We start from the raw sequence: 19,721 nt of genomic DNA, 5'->3' as shown, positions 1-19,721 counted from the left end.
CACAGGGGCCCCATGATCCCCTATTGCCCGGGGGCCCCATGAGTTGTCAGTCCACCGCTGGCATGAACTGTATATAAACAGAATAGTTTGCAGTGCATTACATTTGTAAATGTGTGTTTGCCATCATTTACCTTATCACTCAAACTCCTGTGTTCTCTAAAATACATCAGATAAAAAAATTTGACAGATCTTATGCAATTATTACTGTACTTGCTCGATTCAAAAAGTATTTTCTTGCAGCCTACAGTTGTGCATTTATTGTATTCGTGCCTCTCATAATTTCACTTTTATTTTTAGGTATGACAGATGAAAGCATATCAAATGATAGTTATGTGTTATCATCTGGGAAGGTGTCTTATGAAGCTGAAGATTTTCTCGGCAGTTGGTCGATGACTATAATAATACCTTCAGTTTTTACAGCTGTAGTAATTATCTCCCTCCCTCTGAATGTGTTGGCAATCATCATCTTCCTTTTCAAAATCAAAGTCAAAACACCAACGTTGGTCTATTTGCTGAACTTGGCCATCGCTGATGTGCTCTTTGTCAGCATGCTGCCGTTCAGTATTATTTATCGGTTCTCTGGAAATAACTGGACTCTAGGAGAAGAAATGTGCCGTTTTTTCATCGCAGCCTTATATGGCAACATGTACTGCTCTATCTTGCTCATGACAAGTATCAGTGTGGACAGATTCCTAGCAATTGTCTATCCACTGGAGTCGCTTTCATGGCGCACAAAAAAAAGAGCCTGGCTGGTCTGCATCTTCATCTGGATCGTGTCCATAGCTGGCACTGTACCACTTCTGACAAGTGAACTAACACAATACATTGACTCCCTCGGTATTTTGACCTGTTATGATGTGCTGGAAATAGCAAATGTACAAAATTTTTTTATTTACTATTTCACCCCTTACATCACTCTTTTTTTTTTCGTGCCTTTAATCATTACAACCTTCTGTTACATTAGAGTCATCCAAAGTCTGGGCTCCCCAAAAATTGAAAGCCCGTTTAAAAGGTCCCGATCTCTTTTCCTTAGTTTGACTGTTCTGTGTGAATTTGTCATTTGTTTTGGCCCAACCAATGTCATATTTTTAATTTATTATTTGCAGTTCTTTAGATCAGTCAATGATTCCTTGTACACTGCCTACATCTTATGTGCCAGTGTCGGTAGCATCAGTTGCTGTCTTGACCCTATTATCTATTACTATGCATCTCCGGAAACTACAAAATATCTGTACAGCCTACTTTCCTGTATCAAAATCCAGTCATTGGTTGAAACCTGATACTTATACTGTGTACATATAAGAAAAAGAAATGGAAAGAAAGGTTTTTGAGGGATGCTATTAACAAATAAATGTTTTTTTTTATATTTATTGGAAATATAGCTATATTTATTTATTTTATGGCTAAAACTAGTCCAAATTTCTTGGTGTTATTGAGACCCACATTCGGTATGCCACCTCTCCTTTCATGATAAATATAATTGCTAAGGCCAAACTTTTAGATATTAAATTATTTCTTTTTCCCAGTTTAAAAGAGAAGTATGGCCAAAGCTTTTTTGGTCATACTTCTCCTCTGTGTCACAGAAATGCACTTACTTAGCTCACAGCCATCAAGCATGCTTTTTTGGATAGACCTGGTGTGGTCCGTTTGATTGGAACAATTTTTGATGCAGCTGATTGGAGCTTTTTCAAGCCACCCTAGCTGTATTTAATCCCGACTGATGAGCTCATTTCTTTGCTCACAGGCATCAAGCATGCTTCTTTGGATAGACCTGGTCATCAACACTTTCTCACGCAAATTCCTTATGGTCATCGTTTCACACTCACACTGCCCTACAGGGGCGGACTGACAACTCCTTTGCCCAAATTCAAAAAAGCCTATGAAAAAGGTACCAGGAGCATCTCATGGGGCCCCCTACTGACTCCGTGCCCTCGGACAGTTTCCAAATGGTCAGTCCGCCCCTGCTGCCCTATCAGTACCAACCGGTAGGTAATCTTGTTGACTGTGCATTTGGGCTGAGCCCCTTCAGGAGGCATTTGGGCGGCATTTTTCATTCACTGGTCTCAGTTTGTTCTTTATTAATTTTTGTTTCATCATTTTTGCCTGAGATATATGATAAATCTGTGGCTGTGTTCACATAACAATTTGTTCTTAATATTTGCTGGTGGGTTTTACTTCACATGGAATCATACGTAATGCTTTCTTGAGCACTTTTGAAGAAGAGATTTTTGTTGATCTCGATACGCGTCAAGTGCGAACCATGCATAATCCATGATTAGATTTCAATACCATCTCTGATGACACCGCTGCAATATGTATTGTAGCTATATATTTATTTTTGAAGATTGTAAAAATAAAATTTCATACTGTTTTTATAAAGAATCTCTTTTGAATTGTCGAAATTTATCATACAAGTCAATTGTGCCGTTAAAGTCCCACCAAAAAAGAGGACTTTCCCCCCCTTGTATTCATTAGGGATGTTGGCACTTTGTGTATTATATCCCTTCCCCTCTCTATCCTGTGACCCAGAGTCAGCTAATAGCAGGATAAAGCTCACTGTCAGCTGATGTCACATAGCCATTCCAGGCATTGGCAGGATCCATATTGTGGGGATCCACCCAGTTGCCTAATTGACAGTTGATTCCAGCTCTCAGTGCTCAGCCCACTCACCATCCCCACACTCCAGAGAGTGTTGGAGAGTCAAAGCAGAGAGCAGTAACTGACAGTCACAGCTCTGTGCCCAGAGCTGAGTACTGATCGATCAGCAGTCATGTGATTGCTCAGTTCTCGGTCTCATACTGGGTGTGACTTGCCATGCAATTTGCTATGCACCCTATTGTCTGCAATTAAAGCAGTCATGTCAGTGCATTCCAACTTGGTTGGAGTTGCACCTATTTTGAAAGTAGTGCACAGAGGCGGACTGACAACTCATGGAGCCCCAGGGCAATAGGGGATCTTGGGGCCCCCGTGTCCTTGCCCAAACTCAAAAAAGCCTATGAAAAAGGTACCAAGGGCATCTCATGGGGCCCCCTACTGACCCCGGGCCCTTGGGCAGTGCCCAAGTTTCCAAATGGTCAGTCTGCCCCTGGCAGTGCATGCACTACTTCAGGTGCAACTTGCATAGACATCTGTGTCTTGCAAGCTGCAGATGTCTTGCAAGTCGCACCTGAAATCAGAATGACACCCGACTTTGAAATCATGCAACTTCACTGGAATTCACACGATTTCAAAGTCATATCGGTGTGACCGGGACTTAGAGGAGGCAGGAAACAGCTGCAGCATCACATCAATGCTGCAGCACGGAGGAGAGTATGTATGTTTGGAGGTTTTTTTATGCGGCCCAAACTTCACCTTTGATGATTAAACAGAGGTTTCATGTTTAATGAACGCTATAGTTTTTTTTTGTGCCTATGCCTAGTATTTTCATCAAGCAGATCTTTATGCTGTATATGAACTGTGCAGTCAGATACCTTGTATGACCTTTGAAACGCGTCAGCTGTACTGAGTGTCCACCCCCATGATGGGATTCGCGCTGGCCTCTTGCCTTTGAAGTCCCTGGGAGGACTTACATGCCTGTTTTTATTTGCCGTTTGTGAGTACCATTCTTTTACTAAATAAATTTGGTTACTGAGGTAATGCGCAAGGTTGGTGCGCTTCTTCTTGTTTTACTTCACAGTTCTGTTCGGGCTTCCCCAGCCTTGGTTTGCACGACCTTGTATGCCCCGGTGGTTGTTTTGTTGGGATTTGATCTACTCACCACCGGCCTGGGTCCCGGAGCGCAGGAGAAATTGCATTTAGTATATGAACTGTGCCCATTTTATATTATATAATTGTCTGGAAATGCAGGGTGTTTTTGGTGTGGTGCAATTTAAAAAAAAGGGTCAGGGACGACTTTCCCTGCATTTCTGCGGGTAAGGCAGCCTATTGAAATGAATGGGCTGCCCTACACACAGCCACACAGATGTGAACCTAGGGCTTGTTCCCCTGTGAGGTTGGAGGGCCGTAAAACCACACAATTGAGCTGCTTTTAACACCCCCAACTGCTCCCCCTTTATCTTCAGAAGCAGCAGCTGGGGGTGTACACATGCTGTTGCCGCAACTGGAAGTATACCTCTAGGTCAGGGGTAGGCAACCTGTGGCTCTCTAGCTGTTGTGGAACTACATTTTCCATTGCAAAATTGACAGTTACAGCTATGACTTGCAGTAGCATGATGGAACTTGTAGTCCTGCAACAGCTGGAGAGCTGAAGGTTGCCTACCCCTGCTCTAGGTGAATGGGGTTGGACTACAACCACCCCACAACTGTGTGCACATTGCACGCAGTTGTGGTGCGGTGATGTTGCTTTTTCCAGGGTTAAAACAGGTGGTGAGGAGGCAACCTATTGTCTCTTTAACACCTGTAAAATGCCTCTGAAAAGCAATCTGAGCATGGATTGCTTTTCAGAGGAGCAGCAGTCTTTGCTGCTATTATGAACAAGTCCTAAAAAAGCAGTTTTGAAAGGACAGAAATAGGGGGTCAAGTTTAAAAGTAACATACACACACACACAAAAACACATAGTAAAACACACACATGTACACACACAAACACATGTACATACACACATACAGACACATGTACACACACAAACACATGTACATACACACATACAGACAGACACATGTACACACGCACACATATGTACACACAAACAAACATATGTATACAGCCCTATAAAAAGTTACAGTACATTACCTTCCCTCGCACAGCCGGGTACTGAACTCTAGGGGAAGGCAGAGCACAGAAGACATTCCCTCTTCCTTTGCTTTCATTTTGCTCAACAGTCTGATGGCTCCCAGAGCTGATGTACAGTGCGGCTGGGGACCAGGAGCTTAGGCTCAACTGACAGCCTTTCTTTACCAGGACACCACGGCACCTCTGGCAACACCCTGGGGTGCCACGGCACCCCGGTTGAGAAAGGCTGGTCCAGAAAGTGATGAGAAATCCAAAATCTATTCAGGTTTGTGAAAATTGGGCTTTTTTTCAAGAGGGTTTTTATTTGCTTTGGGCAGGGCCAGGACAAGGGGTGGACAGAAGAGGCAGCTGCTCTGGGCACAGCAGTGTACTATAGGGATGGAGGCGCCCTTTGGTGAACTCATTTTGTTTACAAGGCTGACAGGAGTAGTGACAGCGGCATAAACACTCTTGTCAGCCCAGAGCTGGAAGCGGTGGAGAGAGTAGTAGAGAGCAGGGGCGGACTGACCATTTGGAAACTAGGTCTCTGCCTGAAGGTCCGGGGTCAGTAGGGGGCCCCATGAGTTGTCAGTCCGCCCCTGGTAGAGAGCCAGGAAGAGTTGTGTACTGTGATCTGTCTCCTCCTCTTCCCTCCTGCCAGTGCAGCACTCCTGTATTCAGAAGCCAACAGCAATGTTCACAGAAATAGAGGCACTGCACTGGCAGGAGGGAGGAGAGGGTGAGGGACCACAGCCTGCACAATAGAGTGCTAGAAGAGGCCAGTAGAGGAGGAGAATGCTGGGAGGAGGTGAGGGCAGAGTTCTCTCTCCAGCTCCTCCTTCCTAACATTGCAGAGCTCCTATAGTCCTGTACACACTACTGCCGGCTTCTGAATACAGCAGCGCTGTCAGATCAGGACTCTGCTGGCTTTCTTTACCTGTCCCCTGGCTGCATCTTTCTTCTCATAGTACCCACCCTGGATGCCTCCTCCCCACACTGACAGCAGAAATTGCTGTAGGAGGTGGGTAAGCAAACCCTGCAAAGTCCCAATCTGTCAAAGCACCTGGGGATCACTTGTATAAATGGATTTGAATACCTTCAGACCCATTGCTTATATAAATGGGTTTGAAGGTAAACAAAACCATTCATACAGGTATGAATGTAGCTGAAGTGAGGACAATGGTGATTGACCACAGTACTCACTTCACAGATCAGAACTATGAATGGATTTGTTAACAATCCATTCATAAATATAATAAAAAAAATATGTAGCACTGCCCCTTGGGACAAGCTGGAATATATTATGGGTCCTGCGCTCAATAGATCCAACCCTAAGCAAACCCAATCCCTCTGGCACAACTGGTAATAAATAGCAAATACCCAGCCAAGAAATTTGCTGACACAGGGTTAAATGAAACAAGAACAATTTTATGGAGAATGAAATGCAGTGTAGAGGGGTGGGGTTCCCCTTTCAACTTCAAAACTTACCTTTCTTCTTTTATGCAATACAGTAAATTTGGTCTGCCACTAGAGGGCTTCACAGCCAAGAGTCTCCGAATGGCAGAGTTGCACTTTAAGCAGAATACAACTGATATCAAACAAATAAACTTACTTATGCTCTATCAATGAAATGTATTACCCACACCGGTGTATGATTCTGCTTCTGAGGGGCGTTAGCCAAAAATCACCTCAGAGTCAGAACAGAATGCAATAAAGAGGTACCTCTAATAAGGCTACTAAGCCAGATTCCCCCACTTCAGTCCTTGTAACGGTGGAGCTCTAGTTGGTGCACATTTAGTCCTTACAATGAAGTAAATAGCAGCTGAAGGCTTCTTTGGAGTTTCAGCTGGTGTGAGTTACATCAGATTTCACTAGGTTTCTGGGATGAGAGGGTCCAACCTCAGTGTCTAAACGCAACACAAAGCACCCCAAGACCAGGGGCAGTCGCAGGATGCAATCTCCCAGTATGTGTCAGTCCCCGGGGCAGACAGTCTCAATTACACTGGTGGTGAGGGGCAAAGCAGGCAGAGGGATCTGTGGCTTGCACAGGGCCCCGGATGGGTGAGATCCCAGCAGTGGGGTGCGGATGTCCCAGTCTATATGCAAAGTGTAAATGGTGTGTCTTACTCTCTCCAGGGGGACAGCTCACCAGACTCTGAACGCACAGCAGGGTCCCTCTATCCGCGCTGGGTGCTGTAGTGCCTCCTCCTCTGCTTGGATGGGCTCCACATGTCCCTGTCTTTTCTCCAGCCTCGTGTCTCCCTGTTCTCCCCTTCACTTCCTGCTTCCTCCCCCTCCCAGCGTTCTTTGCTGTGTAGTGGATGAGTCATGAATTTGGCAGAATGCCCAGGTTTTACAAATAGGAGAGAGAGAGAAAGGACTGACTGCTGATCATGTGATTCCTTCTGAATCCTCTTGTACAAGGAGCCTGCTACACACTCCCCCCACTCGAGAAGCTTTGGTCCTCCAAAGACAGCAGTAAAAGCAACCTGTTACATGCTTTTTATATACATGCGGAGAAAACGCAAAGTTAGTACACACAGGAAATTAAATTATTCACACTTGCATAAGAATCTGGCAGAGGAACCTCCCACCATGTAGCAGAGTGAGGGTTGTCCTGCCCATAGGCCACACTAATGGGAATGGCCCAACCAGATGTGCCAGGGGGTGAGTTGGGGCTGTTCTCTACTGAAACTGCTGTAGGAGAACCAGGCGTCACGAGAGTCCTTTGAGAAGCATGTACTACTTCTTCAGAGTTTTCACCCAACACATCATATGTCAGTCTTTTTGGGGGTTGAATAACTCTACGCTCTCTCTGTTCCCTGGGCTCTAGCAATGGTTCTGGCGTTGCTTCCGATGTTGGTTCTGACACTACTGACTCATCAACCCTCGCTTCTTGCTCAACGCTCTCTGTCTCTCCCAGTTCAGCTTCCTCCACGTCTTCTCCCTCATCAACAATGGACCACCAGTCTTCAGGTTCTTGCAAGTCTTCTGCAGGTTGGGCCTGAGGCACAAATTCAGGAGCCTCTGGCCTAAGAGGAACTACGTCAGTCACTCCAGTGGAAGAAGGAATGGTGGGTTCGGGAATGTCAGATGGCCACAGCAAATCTATCCCTACCTCCTCACTCTCACTGTCCTCTTCATCTGCAGGAGGTGGTGTGGGTTGAGACCTGGTCACAGGTCTATTCCTCTGAGAAGTTGAGGGGGTAGACTGTGGATCGGATTGTGATGGTAGACAGACTGCTTCTGACAAAGGCAAAAGGTGGTTGCGGTGCCAGGTTTTGAGTGGGCCAACACCCTTTTCCGGCCGAATCTGGTAAACTGGCAATCCAGGCAATTGTTTGCAGATGACATAGGGCTCTGATCGCCACCTATCCGCCAACTTGTGTTTTCCAGGGATACCCAGATTTCTCAGTAAGACTCTGTCTCCAGATTGTAAGTCCTGTACTCGCACTCTGAGATCAAAGTTCTCTTTGTTTCTCTGTCCCCTGGCGTCTGAGGTGGCTTGAGCCTTCTCATAAGCAATCTTCAGGCTTTTCCTTAGGCGGTCCACATATCCTCTATGGGAAGCTGCAGAGGTATGGTCTACAGAGGTTCCAAAGGCCAAGTCTACTGGCAGTCGGGCTTCCCGGCCGAACATCAGCCGGTAAGGAGAGTATCCTGTAGCGTCGTTGGCAGTGCTATTGTAGGCATGTACGATGGCTGCTACATGCTTACTCCAGTGTTGCTTTTGCACTGAAGTCAAAGTCCCGAGCATATTCAGGAGGGTACGATTGAATCTCTCTGGCTGAGGATCTCCCTGAGGATGGTATGGAGTAGTCCTCGACTTTTGGATGCCTAGTAGACTCAAGAGTCTCTTGATGAGATTGCTCTCGAAATCTCTCCCTTGGTCTGAGTGGATACGTTGTGGTAGTCCATAATGCACAAAGAACCTTTCTACTAAAATCTTTGCCACAGTTGATGCTAACTGATCTCTAGCAGGAAAAGCCTGGGCATACCTGGTAAAATGGTCAGTCACTACCAGGATATTTTCCTGTCCACTCTGATCCGACTCCAGGCACAGGAAGTCAATGCACACCAACTCCATGGGTCCCTGACTTTGAAGGTGGCCCATTGGGGCAGCTCGTTGAGGCAGAGTCTTCCTCTGAATACATCGGATGCAGGAGTGACAGTAACTTTCAACTTCTGTCCGCATGCAGGGCCAGTAGAAGCGGTCTCTTACCAAACAAAAGGTTCTTTCTGGTCCCAGATGGCCATGGTCATCATGGAGAGCGGCCAGCACCGTTTCTCTGTGTTTTGCGGGCAAAAATAGCTGCCATTTCTCTTCAGGATCATCAGAGGGGCCCCTTCAGTAGACCACTCCGTGGCGTAACTGTAGCCGATCCCACTCATGATGTAGCCGCCGGGCCTCCCTTGACGATGTAAGAAGCAATTCAGGGCTTTTGCTTTCTAAAGCCTTCAATACTAGGCCGCAGAGGGGGTCTTCCAACTGATCTCTTTGCAGATCCTTCCTGGAAAGCTTGGGCAGGCCTTCACCCCCAACCTGGGTGACATTGCAATAACACCTGGGAACGCCAGACGCCGAAATCCCACTCTTCTGGGGATTCCTTGGAACAGTGAGGTCTTCGGGATAAGGCATCTGCATCCCTATTCCCAATCCCTGGCCGACAACTGAGGCTGAAAGTGAACTCCGATAAGGCAGCTAACCACCTGTGGCCAGTAGCATCCAGCTTAGCTGTAGTGAGAATGTATGTGAGGGGGTTATTATCTGTTTTTATCACGAATTCTGCTCCATATAGGTAATCTCGAAGTTTGTCCACTACTGCCCACTTCAAGGCCAAGAATTCAAGCTTGTGGGTGGCATAGTTCTTCTCAGCGGACGCCAAACCCCGGCTCACATAGGCGACAGGTCGCAAGCATCCATTCTTTTCTTGATAGAGGACCCCCCCTAACCCATCTCTACTTGCATCCACATGCAATTCGTACGGCTTGGCTGGGTCTGCATAGGCCAGGATTGGGGCGGTGGTTAGACTCTTTTTCAGCCGTTCAAAGGCCTCTTCACACTGGGTTGTCCATTGTCCTTGAATAGATTCCCTAGGCCTCCTGGGTCCCACTGCTGGCTTCACAGGTCTAGAAAGATCTGCATCATCATTGTTTTCTTCGTTTCTGAGCAGTTCATTGAGTGGGCAGGCTATCTGAGCGAAGCCCTGGACGAATCTGCGATAATAGGAGCAAAACCCCAAGAAAGATCTGAGCTCTGTGACATTTGTGGGCCTCGGCCATGAGGTGACAGCTTCCAGCTTCTTGGGGTCAGTGGCCACTCCATCGGCAGATACGATATGACCCAGGTAATTGACCGAGGGTTGGTAAAACTGGCACTTCTCCAAAGACAACTTCAGTCCCTCATCATGAAGTCTCTTGAGCACCTTCTCCAATCTCTCCTCATGTTCCTCCAGGGTCTTCCCGAACACAATGATGTCGTCCAAGTATACCAGTACTTCAATTAAATTCATGTCACCCACCGTCTTCTCCATCAGCCTTTGAAAGGTGGCTGGAGAGTTGCACAAACCCTGAGGCATCCGGTCAAATTCAAAGAACCCTATTGGGGTTATGAACGCGGTCTTTTCTCGGTCTTCCGGGTGCATGGGGATCTGGTAATACCCATTCTTCAGGTCCAGCACACTGAACCACTTTGCCCCTGATAGGCTTTGCAAAGCATCCTCTATCCTGGGGGTGGTATACTGATCAGGAACAGTTCTTCGGTTTAGCGTCCGGTAGTCGATGCACAACCTTAAAGATCCATTCTTCTTCCGGACCACTACTATCGGAGAGGCGTATTGGCTTCGGGACTCTCTGATGATGCCTGTCCTCTTCAACTCTGCCAATTGCTCACGCAGGTCTTCCAAATCTCCCAATGGAACTCGTCGAACCCTTTCACTGAATGGGGCATCTTCTCGAAGCCGGATCCGATGATGGGCACTCTCTGCACACCCCACATCGAACTCACTTCTGGAGAATGCAGCCCGCCACCTTAGGAGTTGATTCTTCGCTCTCTCTCTCCATTCCGGGGAAAGGGGGGTGTTCGTTAGGTAAAACGCATCGACAGGGATTTCTTTCTCTCTTCCGTCCCCTAGCTCAGTGGGCAAGATTGGGGTTGCAGGATCCACATGTCCTAACAGCACCCGAGGTGGGATTTTCACTGGGGCAGCAGTTGGATTATGAACACTGACCGAAACCTTTCCGTGGCTCCTCCGTAGCGCTTTTGTTGACACTACCTCCGGGAGGATCTCCACTCCTGTGTTCTCTTCACAGCCACCAGCCTCAAGGACAATGAAGGGGCCTGGCTGCTTCCAGGTCAATTTGACTGATGCCTGTAAACACGCCACCTCTCCAGGTTGTAGCACCTTCTCATGTTGATCCAGGCGCCATATCTTCCCTATTCTTTCCCCTGGGGCTCTCCTCTCTTGTACCAGGCGCTGATATGCTTGCCTCAGCATGGGATGTACAGAAGTGGGTTGATCATTGGGCTCTTCGACCAATGGCGCCAACAGCCTTCTGACAAGATTGGTGTTGGTCCCTATGATTAGGGGACTCCTATTGGCCCCAGGCGGCCGGGGACAGATGACGGCTAAGGCTTCGAAAGTCTCAGCCTTCCCTGTCATGGAAGGATCAAAAGTTAGTCTGACCGATAGGTAACCATCATAGGGAAACTTCTTGGTTCCTATGCCCCATATTTCCAGATCTTCCAGCTTCTGCAAGGGCAAATGCTTCAGATGCTTGTCATAGAAGTCTCGGTACAGAAGGGTTACTTGGGCTCCGGTGTCCAGAAGAGCCCTGGTATAAATCCCTTCTAACTGAATCGGGACGACAGGGGAGGGTCCCACTAAATTCTCAGGGAGTGGTGAACAGGTAGTTGTCTTCTTCTGTTCTGCAGTTCTTATCCTTACTCTCCTCCTGGGGGAGTTTTGGCTCGGCCTAAGCCGTGGTTGACTCCCAGGTTTGAGGTGTGCACTGACTCCCTGAGGTGAAGTGGCATTTTCCCTAGGCTGTTTCTAAGGGATGGCGGGGTCCTTCTGGATAGGGCCAGATTTTTTCCTCACCCCCCTTTTACTTGGTTGAGTGGAGCTAGCTGCAGTGGTGGGGTCCCTGGGTTGCTCCTTCACCAGGGCCCTCTAAAGTTTTCCGTCGGTTTTTTTGGCGTTTAGCTTCAGGCTTCCTGGGGCTTGGACAGACTCTCCTGACATGTCCGGTCCCTCCACAATTAAAGCAGGTCATTTGAATGGTGGGACTAGTTGCATGCGTTGGGGCAACTCCTGACAGGTTTTCAGAAACTGCTCTCGTCTCTCTCGCTAAACCCGACGGTCCCGCCATTAGTAAGGTCACCATCTCCATTAGTTGGGACACCTGAGTCTTAAGGAGTTCAACTTCAGGGGTGTCACCTCCCACATTGACTACCCGGACCCCTACAACAGAGTCTGACTGTCTCGCTTTGTCATCCAACATGGCTTCCTCCTCTCTCACAGTCCGGATCAAGTCTGGATAGTTCAGGAGGCCACCATCTCGCCGAGTTCGTAAAAGAATGGCAATGGGGTCTAGGGGCCTGGCTCCCCTTCATTTTGGTAGGTATGCTCTAGCTGATAGATGAGGTCTGAAGACTTTTCAGTACGCCCAAATACATCTTGCAAAATATCTAGATAGCCCTGAGCAGTGCAATCCTGTTTGCTAAGTTTTAGGTTGCGAATGGCCTCCAATGCAGAGCCCCTTAGGCTCTCCCTAATCCTCGGTTTCTTGTGGGCCTCAAGAATGTCCCATTCACTTAGTGCTTGCATGGCTTGGTCTAGCCACTCTTCAAAGCCATCCTCCCCGGTAGGTATTGGTTGCCTACCCGAGAAGAATCGGAGCTTCCGATACATCCTTGTGTATGGAGAGGGGTCTTTGCGGCATTTTAACATGAAGTCCCCCAATGCAGTGAGGAATTCCGGGCCTATGGTGGCTAGAGGTGTCTGGGACAGGGGTTCTTCCCTCTCAGGTTTTGCACAACTAGGCCCGGGGGTGTTCAACTGAAGTAACTGGAGCCTTGTCCCATCCTCTATTTGGATATTGGCTCCTTGGAAACTGTCAGGGATCCCCTTCTTCCACTCTAGCAGGGCATATGCCAGGGTGGTGTCTGAGGCGGGTATCACATCTATCACCCACGTTTTCTTTCCCTCTGTGGGTAGTGCATTCACTATCTTGGTAATCTGTTCTTCGGTCCCCATTTCTCTGGGGAACTCGACCACTACACTCCGTTCTGGGCAAGCATTTTCCCTGCTGCACCACTTGGTCGCGGCTGCGACGTCCATCTTAGGAGTTGGTATAGGGCACTGCTTGAGTGGTTGTTGGGTAATTGAGCAGCAAGAATCCCGGACGAGCCCACACGTGTAGCACTGCCCCTTGGGACAAGCTGGAATATATTATGGGTCCTGCGCTCAATAGATCCAACCCTAAGCAAACCCAATCCCTCTGGCACAACTGGTAATGAATAGCAAATACCCCGCCAAGAAATTTGCTGACACAGGGTTAAATGAAACAAGAACAATTTTATGGAGAATGAAATGCAGTGTAGAGGGGTGGGGTTCCCCTTTCAACTTCAAAACTTACCTTTCTTCTTTTATGCAATGCAGTAAATTTGGTCTGCCACTAGAGGGCTTCACAGCCAAGAGTCTCCGGATGGCAGAGTTGCACTTTAAGCAGAATACAACTGATATCAAACAAATAAACTTACTTATGCTCTATCAATGAAATGTATTACCCACACCGGTGTATGATTCTGCTTCTGAGGGGCGTTAGCCAAAAATCACCTCAGAGTCAGAGCAGAATGCAATAAAGAGGTACCTCTAATAAGGCTACTAAGCCAGATTCCCCCACTTCAGTCCTTGTAACGGTGGAGCTCTAGTTGGTGCACGTTTAGTCCTTACAATGAAGTAAATAGCAGCTGAAGGCTTCTTTGGAGTTTCAGCTGGTGTGGGTTACATCAGATTTCACTAGGTTTCTGGGATGAGAGGGTCCAACCTCAGTGTCTAAACGCAACACAAAGCACCCCAAGACCAGGGGCAGTCGCAGGATGCAATCTCCCAGTATGTGTCAGTCCCCGGGGCAGACAGTCTCAATTACACTGGTGGTGAGGGGCAAAGCAGGCAGAGGGATCTGTGGCTTGCACAGGGCCCCGGATGGGTGAGATCCCAGCAGTGGGGTGCGGATGTCCCAGTCTATATGCAAAGTGTAAATGGTGTGTCTTACTCTCTCCAGGGGACAGCTCACCAGACTCTGAACACACAGCAGGGTCCGTCTATCCGCGCTGGGTGCTGTAGTGCCTCCTCCTCTGCTTGGATGGGCTCCACATGTCCCTGTCTTTTCTCCAGCCTCGTGTCTCCCTGTTCTCCCCTTCACTTCCTGCTTCCTCCCCCTCCCAGCGTTCTTTGCTGTGTAGTGGATGAGTCATGAATTTGGCAGAATGCCCAGGTTTTACAAATAGGGGAGGGAGAGAAAGGACTGACTGCTGATCATGTGATTCCTTTTGAATCCTCTTGTACAAGGAGCCTGCTACAAATATATATATAAATATAAAATAACTTTTATGACCTTTAAGGTAGATTTAGATGTGTGTCTAAATCTACCTCTCCTCTGAAGCCTGCGGTCAGATCTCCCTTCAGGGGTGATTGACAGGTGGCGAGGAGGCGCGGTGATGCCTTCTCACCTCCTGTTTTAAGCTCACTTTTATTACCAAATGCATCCCAACGGCGTGTATTGCACTTAGTTGCCGGGCACTTGTGGTGCTTCCCCATTGTGTTGCATTTGGTGGGCTCACTGCCCACTGATCTCTACATGTCGAGTAGGTTTTTCAATGTCACATCAATGCGCACTTCCAGGTCTACTGCTAGCGGTAGGATCCTCTACGTTTGCACATAGTGGGGGCACAGTTTGGCATCATTGCCTTGGCTGCTGGATGACCTTGTCCTGGCACTGGCTTGGAGACAGGCTTTAAATTGCAGGTTTTCATATTGTGAGCTTTCCTTGCTTTGGGCAATCTTAAGCTGACTGTACATTGTTTGAATTTTGGCCAGTTCCTGTGAGAATTCGGTTTGCATGTGGCCCTTGTGCCCCCCTCCTGCCTGACTTGCAATGTTTGCTAGATTACATTAGTATTTCAGTGTATGCTTTTGTTGCCTGAAATTGCTATTCAAATTTTTAAATACCTCACTTTGGGTGCTACATGTCTATGAGCACATGAAATAAGCAATATTTTAAAATACAACACAGGATAGCCCAAAATGAACAAAACAAAACCCCATAGGTAACCTACTATAACGTTCAAGGAAATACTGACAAAAATGCAAGGATATGCAGTAATTTAAAGCTAAGTAGTTTGACACATGGTAAAACACAAAGTAAATAATAGGTGACAATCAGAACAGAAGGATAATGCATGTTTTGGGCATATCTCAGTGGTTGTAGGAAACTAGGCTAACTTTCTTTTGTTCTAAACTACAGATTGGTGTTTTGGGATGGGAATTTGTAGTTAGAGATGTGTAAGAAGTTTTAAAGCTCAACCCTATGCTTTTATCCACCTAAATCTGTGGCTCGGGTCCCGAGTTTTCTTCTTCTCTTCTTCTGTGTACAAGTGGTGGGGTACTTCTTCTAGGGTCAAAATCACTGCCTGCTTAAAGGCTTCCTTTATTTTTTCCCGTAGTTGGGCTTTACACGTTTAGTAATTTAACCTTTTCACTGTACAGAAACACAATAGTATACCATCTGCTTTAACCTCCCTAGCGATCTGATTATGTCAGTATTTCTGTGCTCAAAGCGGTAAATTTTTTTGCATGGAAATATGTTTTTTTATTGTAGGCCTGTAATACTTAGGAATAACTCACTGAAATCTGTCTGAACAAGAGTCTAGTAAACATCCCGGGTATAATAAAACCTGAAACACGAAATCATAAATTATAATATAATAAATAAGCATAAAAAGTAATATAATAATAAATTTAATTCAATAATGTAATCAAACCAAAAACACTGAAATTTGAAATAGAGCGCCAAGTTCGCACATCGCTGAGCTTAGTCGCAAAATCGTTTTCAGTGTCTGATGACGAATTTTCCCACAAATCATTATCACTCAATTCTGCAATTGGTTCTAACGTACTATCGCTGTTTGGTCTAAAACCGCTTTTGACATGAAGGGATGCTTTTTGGACGCCATGGACATTTCTCAGTTTCCAGGCAGAAAGAACGGTAAAAGTGCAGGCAGGGCACAGGACAAAATGTATGTGAAATGGTTTGATACAGTAATGAAATACTATCAGATTTTAGTGTATTGAGCGAATGTCACATTTTTACATTTTTGAATTTCCCGCCGGTTCCGTCCCCCGTACATCACGTATGTACCGACACTCGCAGGGAACGGAACCCGGAGGATGGATGCCGGCATCGTCCGGAGACGCTGCAGAGGGGACATTGCGGGAGCGCAGGACAAGGTAAGTGATCGAGGGATCCCGGAACAACACTGCACGGTAATCCCGAGTGTAGCTCAGGGTTACCGCTTCTGGTACTGAATGTTAACTCCGAACTACACTCGGGAATACCGCCAGGGGGTTAAAGCCGCTATACATTGTTAGCTTCCAAGTAACACCCAAATATGCTGTTAATCTTCATATCTAATAAGAGCCACAATGCTTGTGTGTGTTGGATTTTTATATTTATTTATTACAGGTACTTATATAGCACTGTCAATTTACATACATATATTGTACATTCACATCAGTCCCTAACCCTCAAGGGGTGTACAATCTAAGGTCCCTAAATCATATTCATACATTGGCCAATTTGGACAGGAGGCAATTAACCTACTGGCATATCTTTGGAGTGTGGGAGGAAACTGGGGTGCCTGAGGGAAAACCATGCAGGCACAGGGAGAACATGCAAACTCCAGGCAGGTGGTGCCGTGGTTGGGATTCGAACCAATGACCCTAGCACTGCCAGGTGGAAGTGCTAACCATTTAGCCACTGTGCTGCATATATACGTGAGTGTACCAATTTACTTAAAGCAATGGTAAACTCCAAAACAAAAAGTATACGACTGGAGCTTACCAGTTCTTATAAGTGGTGGCTGCATTAGTTTCCTTTTTTTTTAGACTTTCATTTATTTTCACCTGGTGATCCGGCCAATAAGTCTATTATTTTTCAGACTCTTTTAATTTCCCAAGCTGTCCAGGCAAAGTAGCAGAGGAAAGGTTGAGACATACCATTTACCACTGACAAGAGTGATTACAAGGGTCAGCTTTTATTAATTCATATTGTAAAACCTTTATAAGCAGTTACAGTTTTTTTTTCCTTATGGGATAAAGTGTTCACTGGAGTTCAGCTTCAGTTTGAAAGTGAAGTCGATCTAAATCTGCCCTCCCTCCTGGACTAAAACTGCTGCTATCTAAACGTGTCTGCTTTTACCAATTTATCCAGAATGCAGGCACTCTAAGACAGGCCATAGATGACACAATTTTCTTTCCTGCAACCAAGGGTTGCAGAAAAGAATTTTTCTCAATTCCCCCATCATTGCAGTCAGTGTTTATGGGGAATCCCTCTTGGAGCTATTGTGTTTTCCTGGCAAGGGGGCATAGGGAGGATGGAGCTGTCCCTGCCAGGTGCGCGCACACACACTTCAATGACCAGTCTCGAGGATGTTTGTTTTATTGTAGAACTGGGGATAGGGATAGGAAACTTTATTAGGATATTCCAGGATTGGAACTATTCACATCAGAATACACCCTGTTCCAAATTATTATACAAATGATATTTTTCTCATTTACCTAAATAATTGATGTAAATAACTGTCAGCATAATTCTCATGTTATCAACTATTAAGAGTACAATTCACATTTAATTGAACAAACCTCCTAATAACAGTATTTTTTTAAACATACAAAAAAAACAACTTACAATGCACTGTTCCAAATTATTACGCACAGTAAGTTTCAAAACATTTTATAGGTTGTAAAGAACTGAAAATTGTCATTTGTTGTGTTTGCAGCATATTTACTGAAATCAAAAGCTATTTCAATCAAACTTTTAACAACATTTTAACTTTTTAAACATTTTAACAGGTCACGTTACATTGTAACATACCATTGACCCCTTATTTGATAGCAGCTTCACAAGTCTTGCATCCATTGAACTTGTGAGTTTTTGGACAGTTTCTGCTTGAATTTGTTTGCAAGATGTCAGAATAGCCTCCCAGAGCTGCTGTTTGAATGTAAACTGCCTCCCACCCTCATAGATCTTTTGCTTGAGGATGGTCCAAAGGTTCTCAATAGGATTGAGGTCAGGGGAGGATGGAGGCCACACCATGACTTTCTCTCCTTTTATCCCCATAGCAGCCATTGATGCAGAGGTATTCTTTGCAGCATGAGATGGTGCATTGTCATGCATGAAGATGATTTTATTACAGAAAGCATAGTTCTTCCTTCTGTACCAGGGAAGAAAGTGGTCAGGCATAAACTCCACATACTTTGCAGAGATCATCTTTACACCTTCAGGGTCCCTAAAGGGGCCGACCAGGTCTGTTCCCATGATTCTGGCCCAAAACAGGACTCCACCACCGCCTTGCTGACACCGCAGCCTTGTTGGAACAGGGTGGCCGTCCACCAACCATCCACTACTCCATCCATCTGGACCATCCAGGGTTGCACGGCACTCATCAGTGAACAGGACTGTTTGAAAATTAGTCTTCATGTATTTTTCTGCCCAATGCAGCAGTTTCTGCTTGTGAGCATTGGTTAGTGGTGGCCAAATAGAAGGTTTATGCACAGTTGCAAGACTCTGGAGGACTCTACACCTTGATGTCCATGGGACTCCAGAGGCACCAGCAGCTTCAAATATCTGTTTGCTGCTATGTAATGGTATTTTAGCAGCTGCTCTCTTGATCCAATGCATGGATCTGGCAGAAATCTTCCTCAATGTGCCTTTATCTGCACAAACCCGTCTGTGCTCTGAATCAGCCACAAATCTCTTAATAGTGCGATGATCACGCTTAACTTTTCGTGAAATATCAGTTGTTTTCATACCTCGTCCAAGGCATTGAACTATTTCTCTCTTTTCGGCAGCAGAGAGATCCTTTTTCTTCCCCATATTGCTTGAAAATGGTGCTCTGCTTAATAATGTGGAACACCCTCCTTTAGCAGTTTTTCCTTAAATTGGGCTCACCAGCCAATCTAATTATCACAGGTGTCCAAGATTGTTTTCAGTGATCAAAAGAGCCCTGACACACAATGCCATCCATGAGTAACTAGAAGGGACAACTAGAAGGGACAACTAGAAGGGACAACTAGAAGGGACAACTAGAAGGGACAACTAGAAGGGACAACTAGAAGGGACAACTAGAAGGGACAACTAGAAGGGACAACTAGAAGGGACAACTAGAAGGGACAACTAGAAGGGACAACTAGAAGGGACAACTAGAAGGGACAACTAGAAGGGACAACTAGAAGGGACAACTAGAAGGGACAACTAGAAGGGACAACTAGAAGGGACAACTAGAAGGGACAACTAGAAGGGACAACTAGAAGGGACAACTAGAAGGGACAACTAGAAGGGACAACTAGAAGGGACAACTAGAAGGGACAACTAGAAGGGACAACTAGAAGGGACAACTAGAAGGGACAACTAGAAGGGACAACTAGAAGGGACAACTAGAAGGGACAACTAGAAGGGACAACTAGAAGGGACAACTAGAAGGGACAACTAGAAGGGACAACTAGAAGGGACAACTAGAAGGGACAACTAGAAGGGACAACTAGAAGGGACAACTAGAAGGGACAACTAGAAGGGACAACTAGAAGGGACAACTAGAAGGGACAACTAGAAGGGACAACTAGAAGGGACAACTAGAAGGGACAACTAGAAGGGACAACTAGAAGGGACAACTAGAAGGGACAACTAGAAGGGACAACTAGAAGGGACAACTAGAAGGGACAAATAG

The 19,721-nt window shown here is 46.1% G+C and overlaps 1 protein-coding gene across 1 annotated transcript; it reads left to right on the top strand.

Annotated features, from left to right (window-relative positions):
• Positions 1–309: 309 nt before the first annotated feature.
• Positions 310–1,363, top strand: LOC149448820 (proteinase-activated receptor 1-like). The gene has a single exon (XM_089694206.1). The coding sequence runs from the start codon at positions 390–392 to the stop codon at positions 1,278–1,280; it is 891 nt and encodes a 296-aa protein (XP_089550332.1). The 5' UTR covers positions 310–389; the 3' UTR covers positions 1,281–1,363.
• Positions 1,364–19,721: the final 18,358 nt, after the last annotated feature.

Source organism: Staurois parvus, unplaced genomic scaffold (assembly GCF_062004578.1).
Source record: "Staurois parvus isolate SC_StPar_1 unplaced genomic scaffold, SC_StPar_1.0 ptg000656l, whole genome shotgun sequence".
Taxonomy (NCBI): Eukaryota; Metazoa; Chordata; class Amphibia; order Anura; family Ranidae; genus Staurois; species Staurois parvus.
Note: the sequence above shows the minus strand (reverse complement) of the source record. Positions and strands in the feature narration are given on the sequence as shown.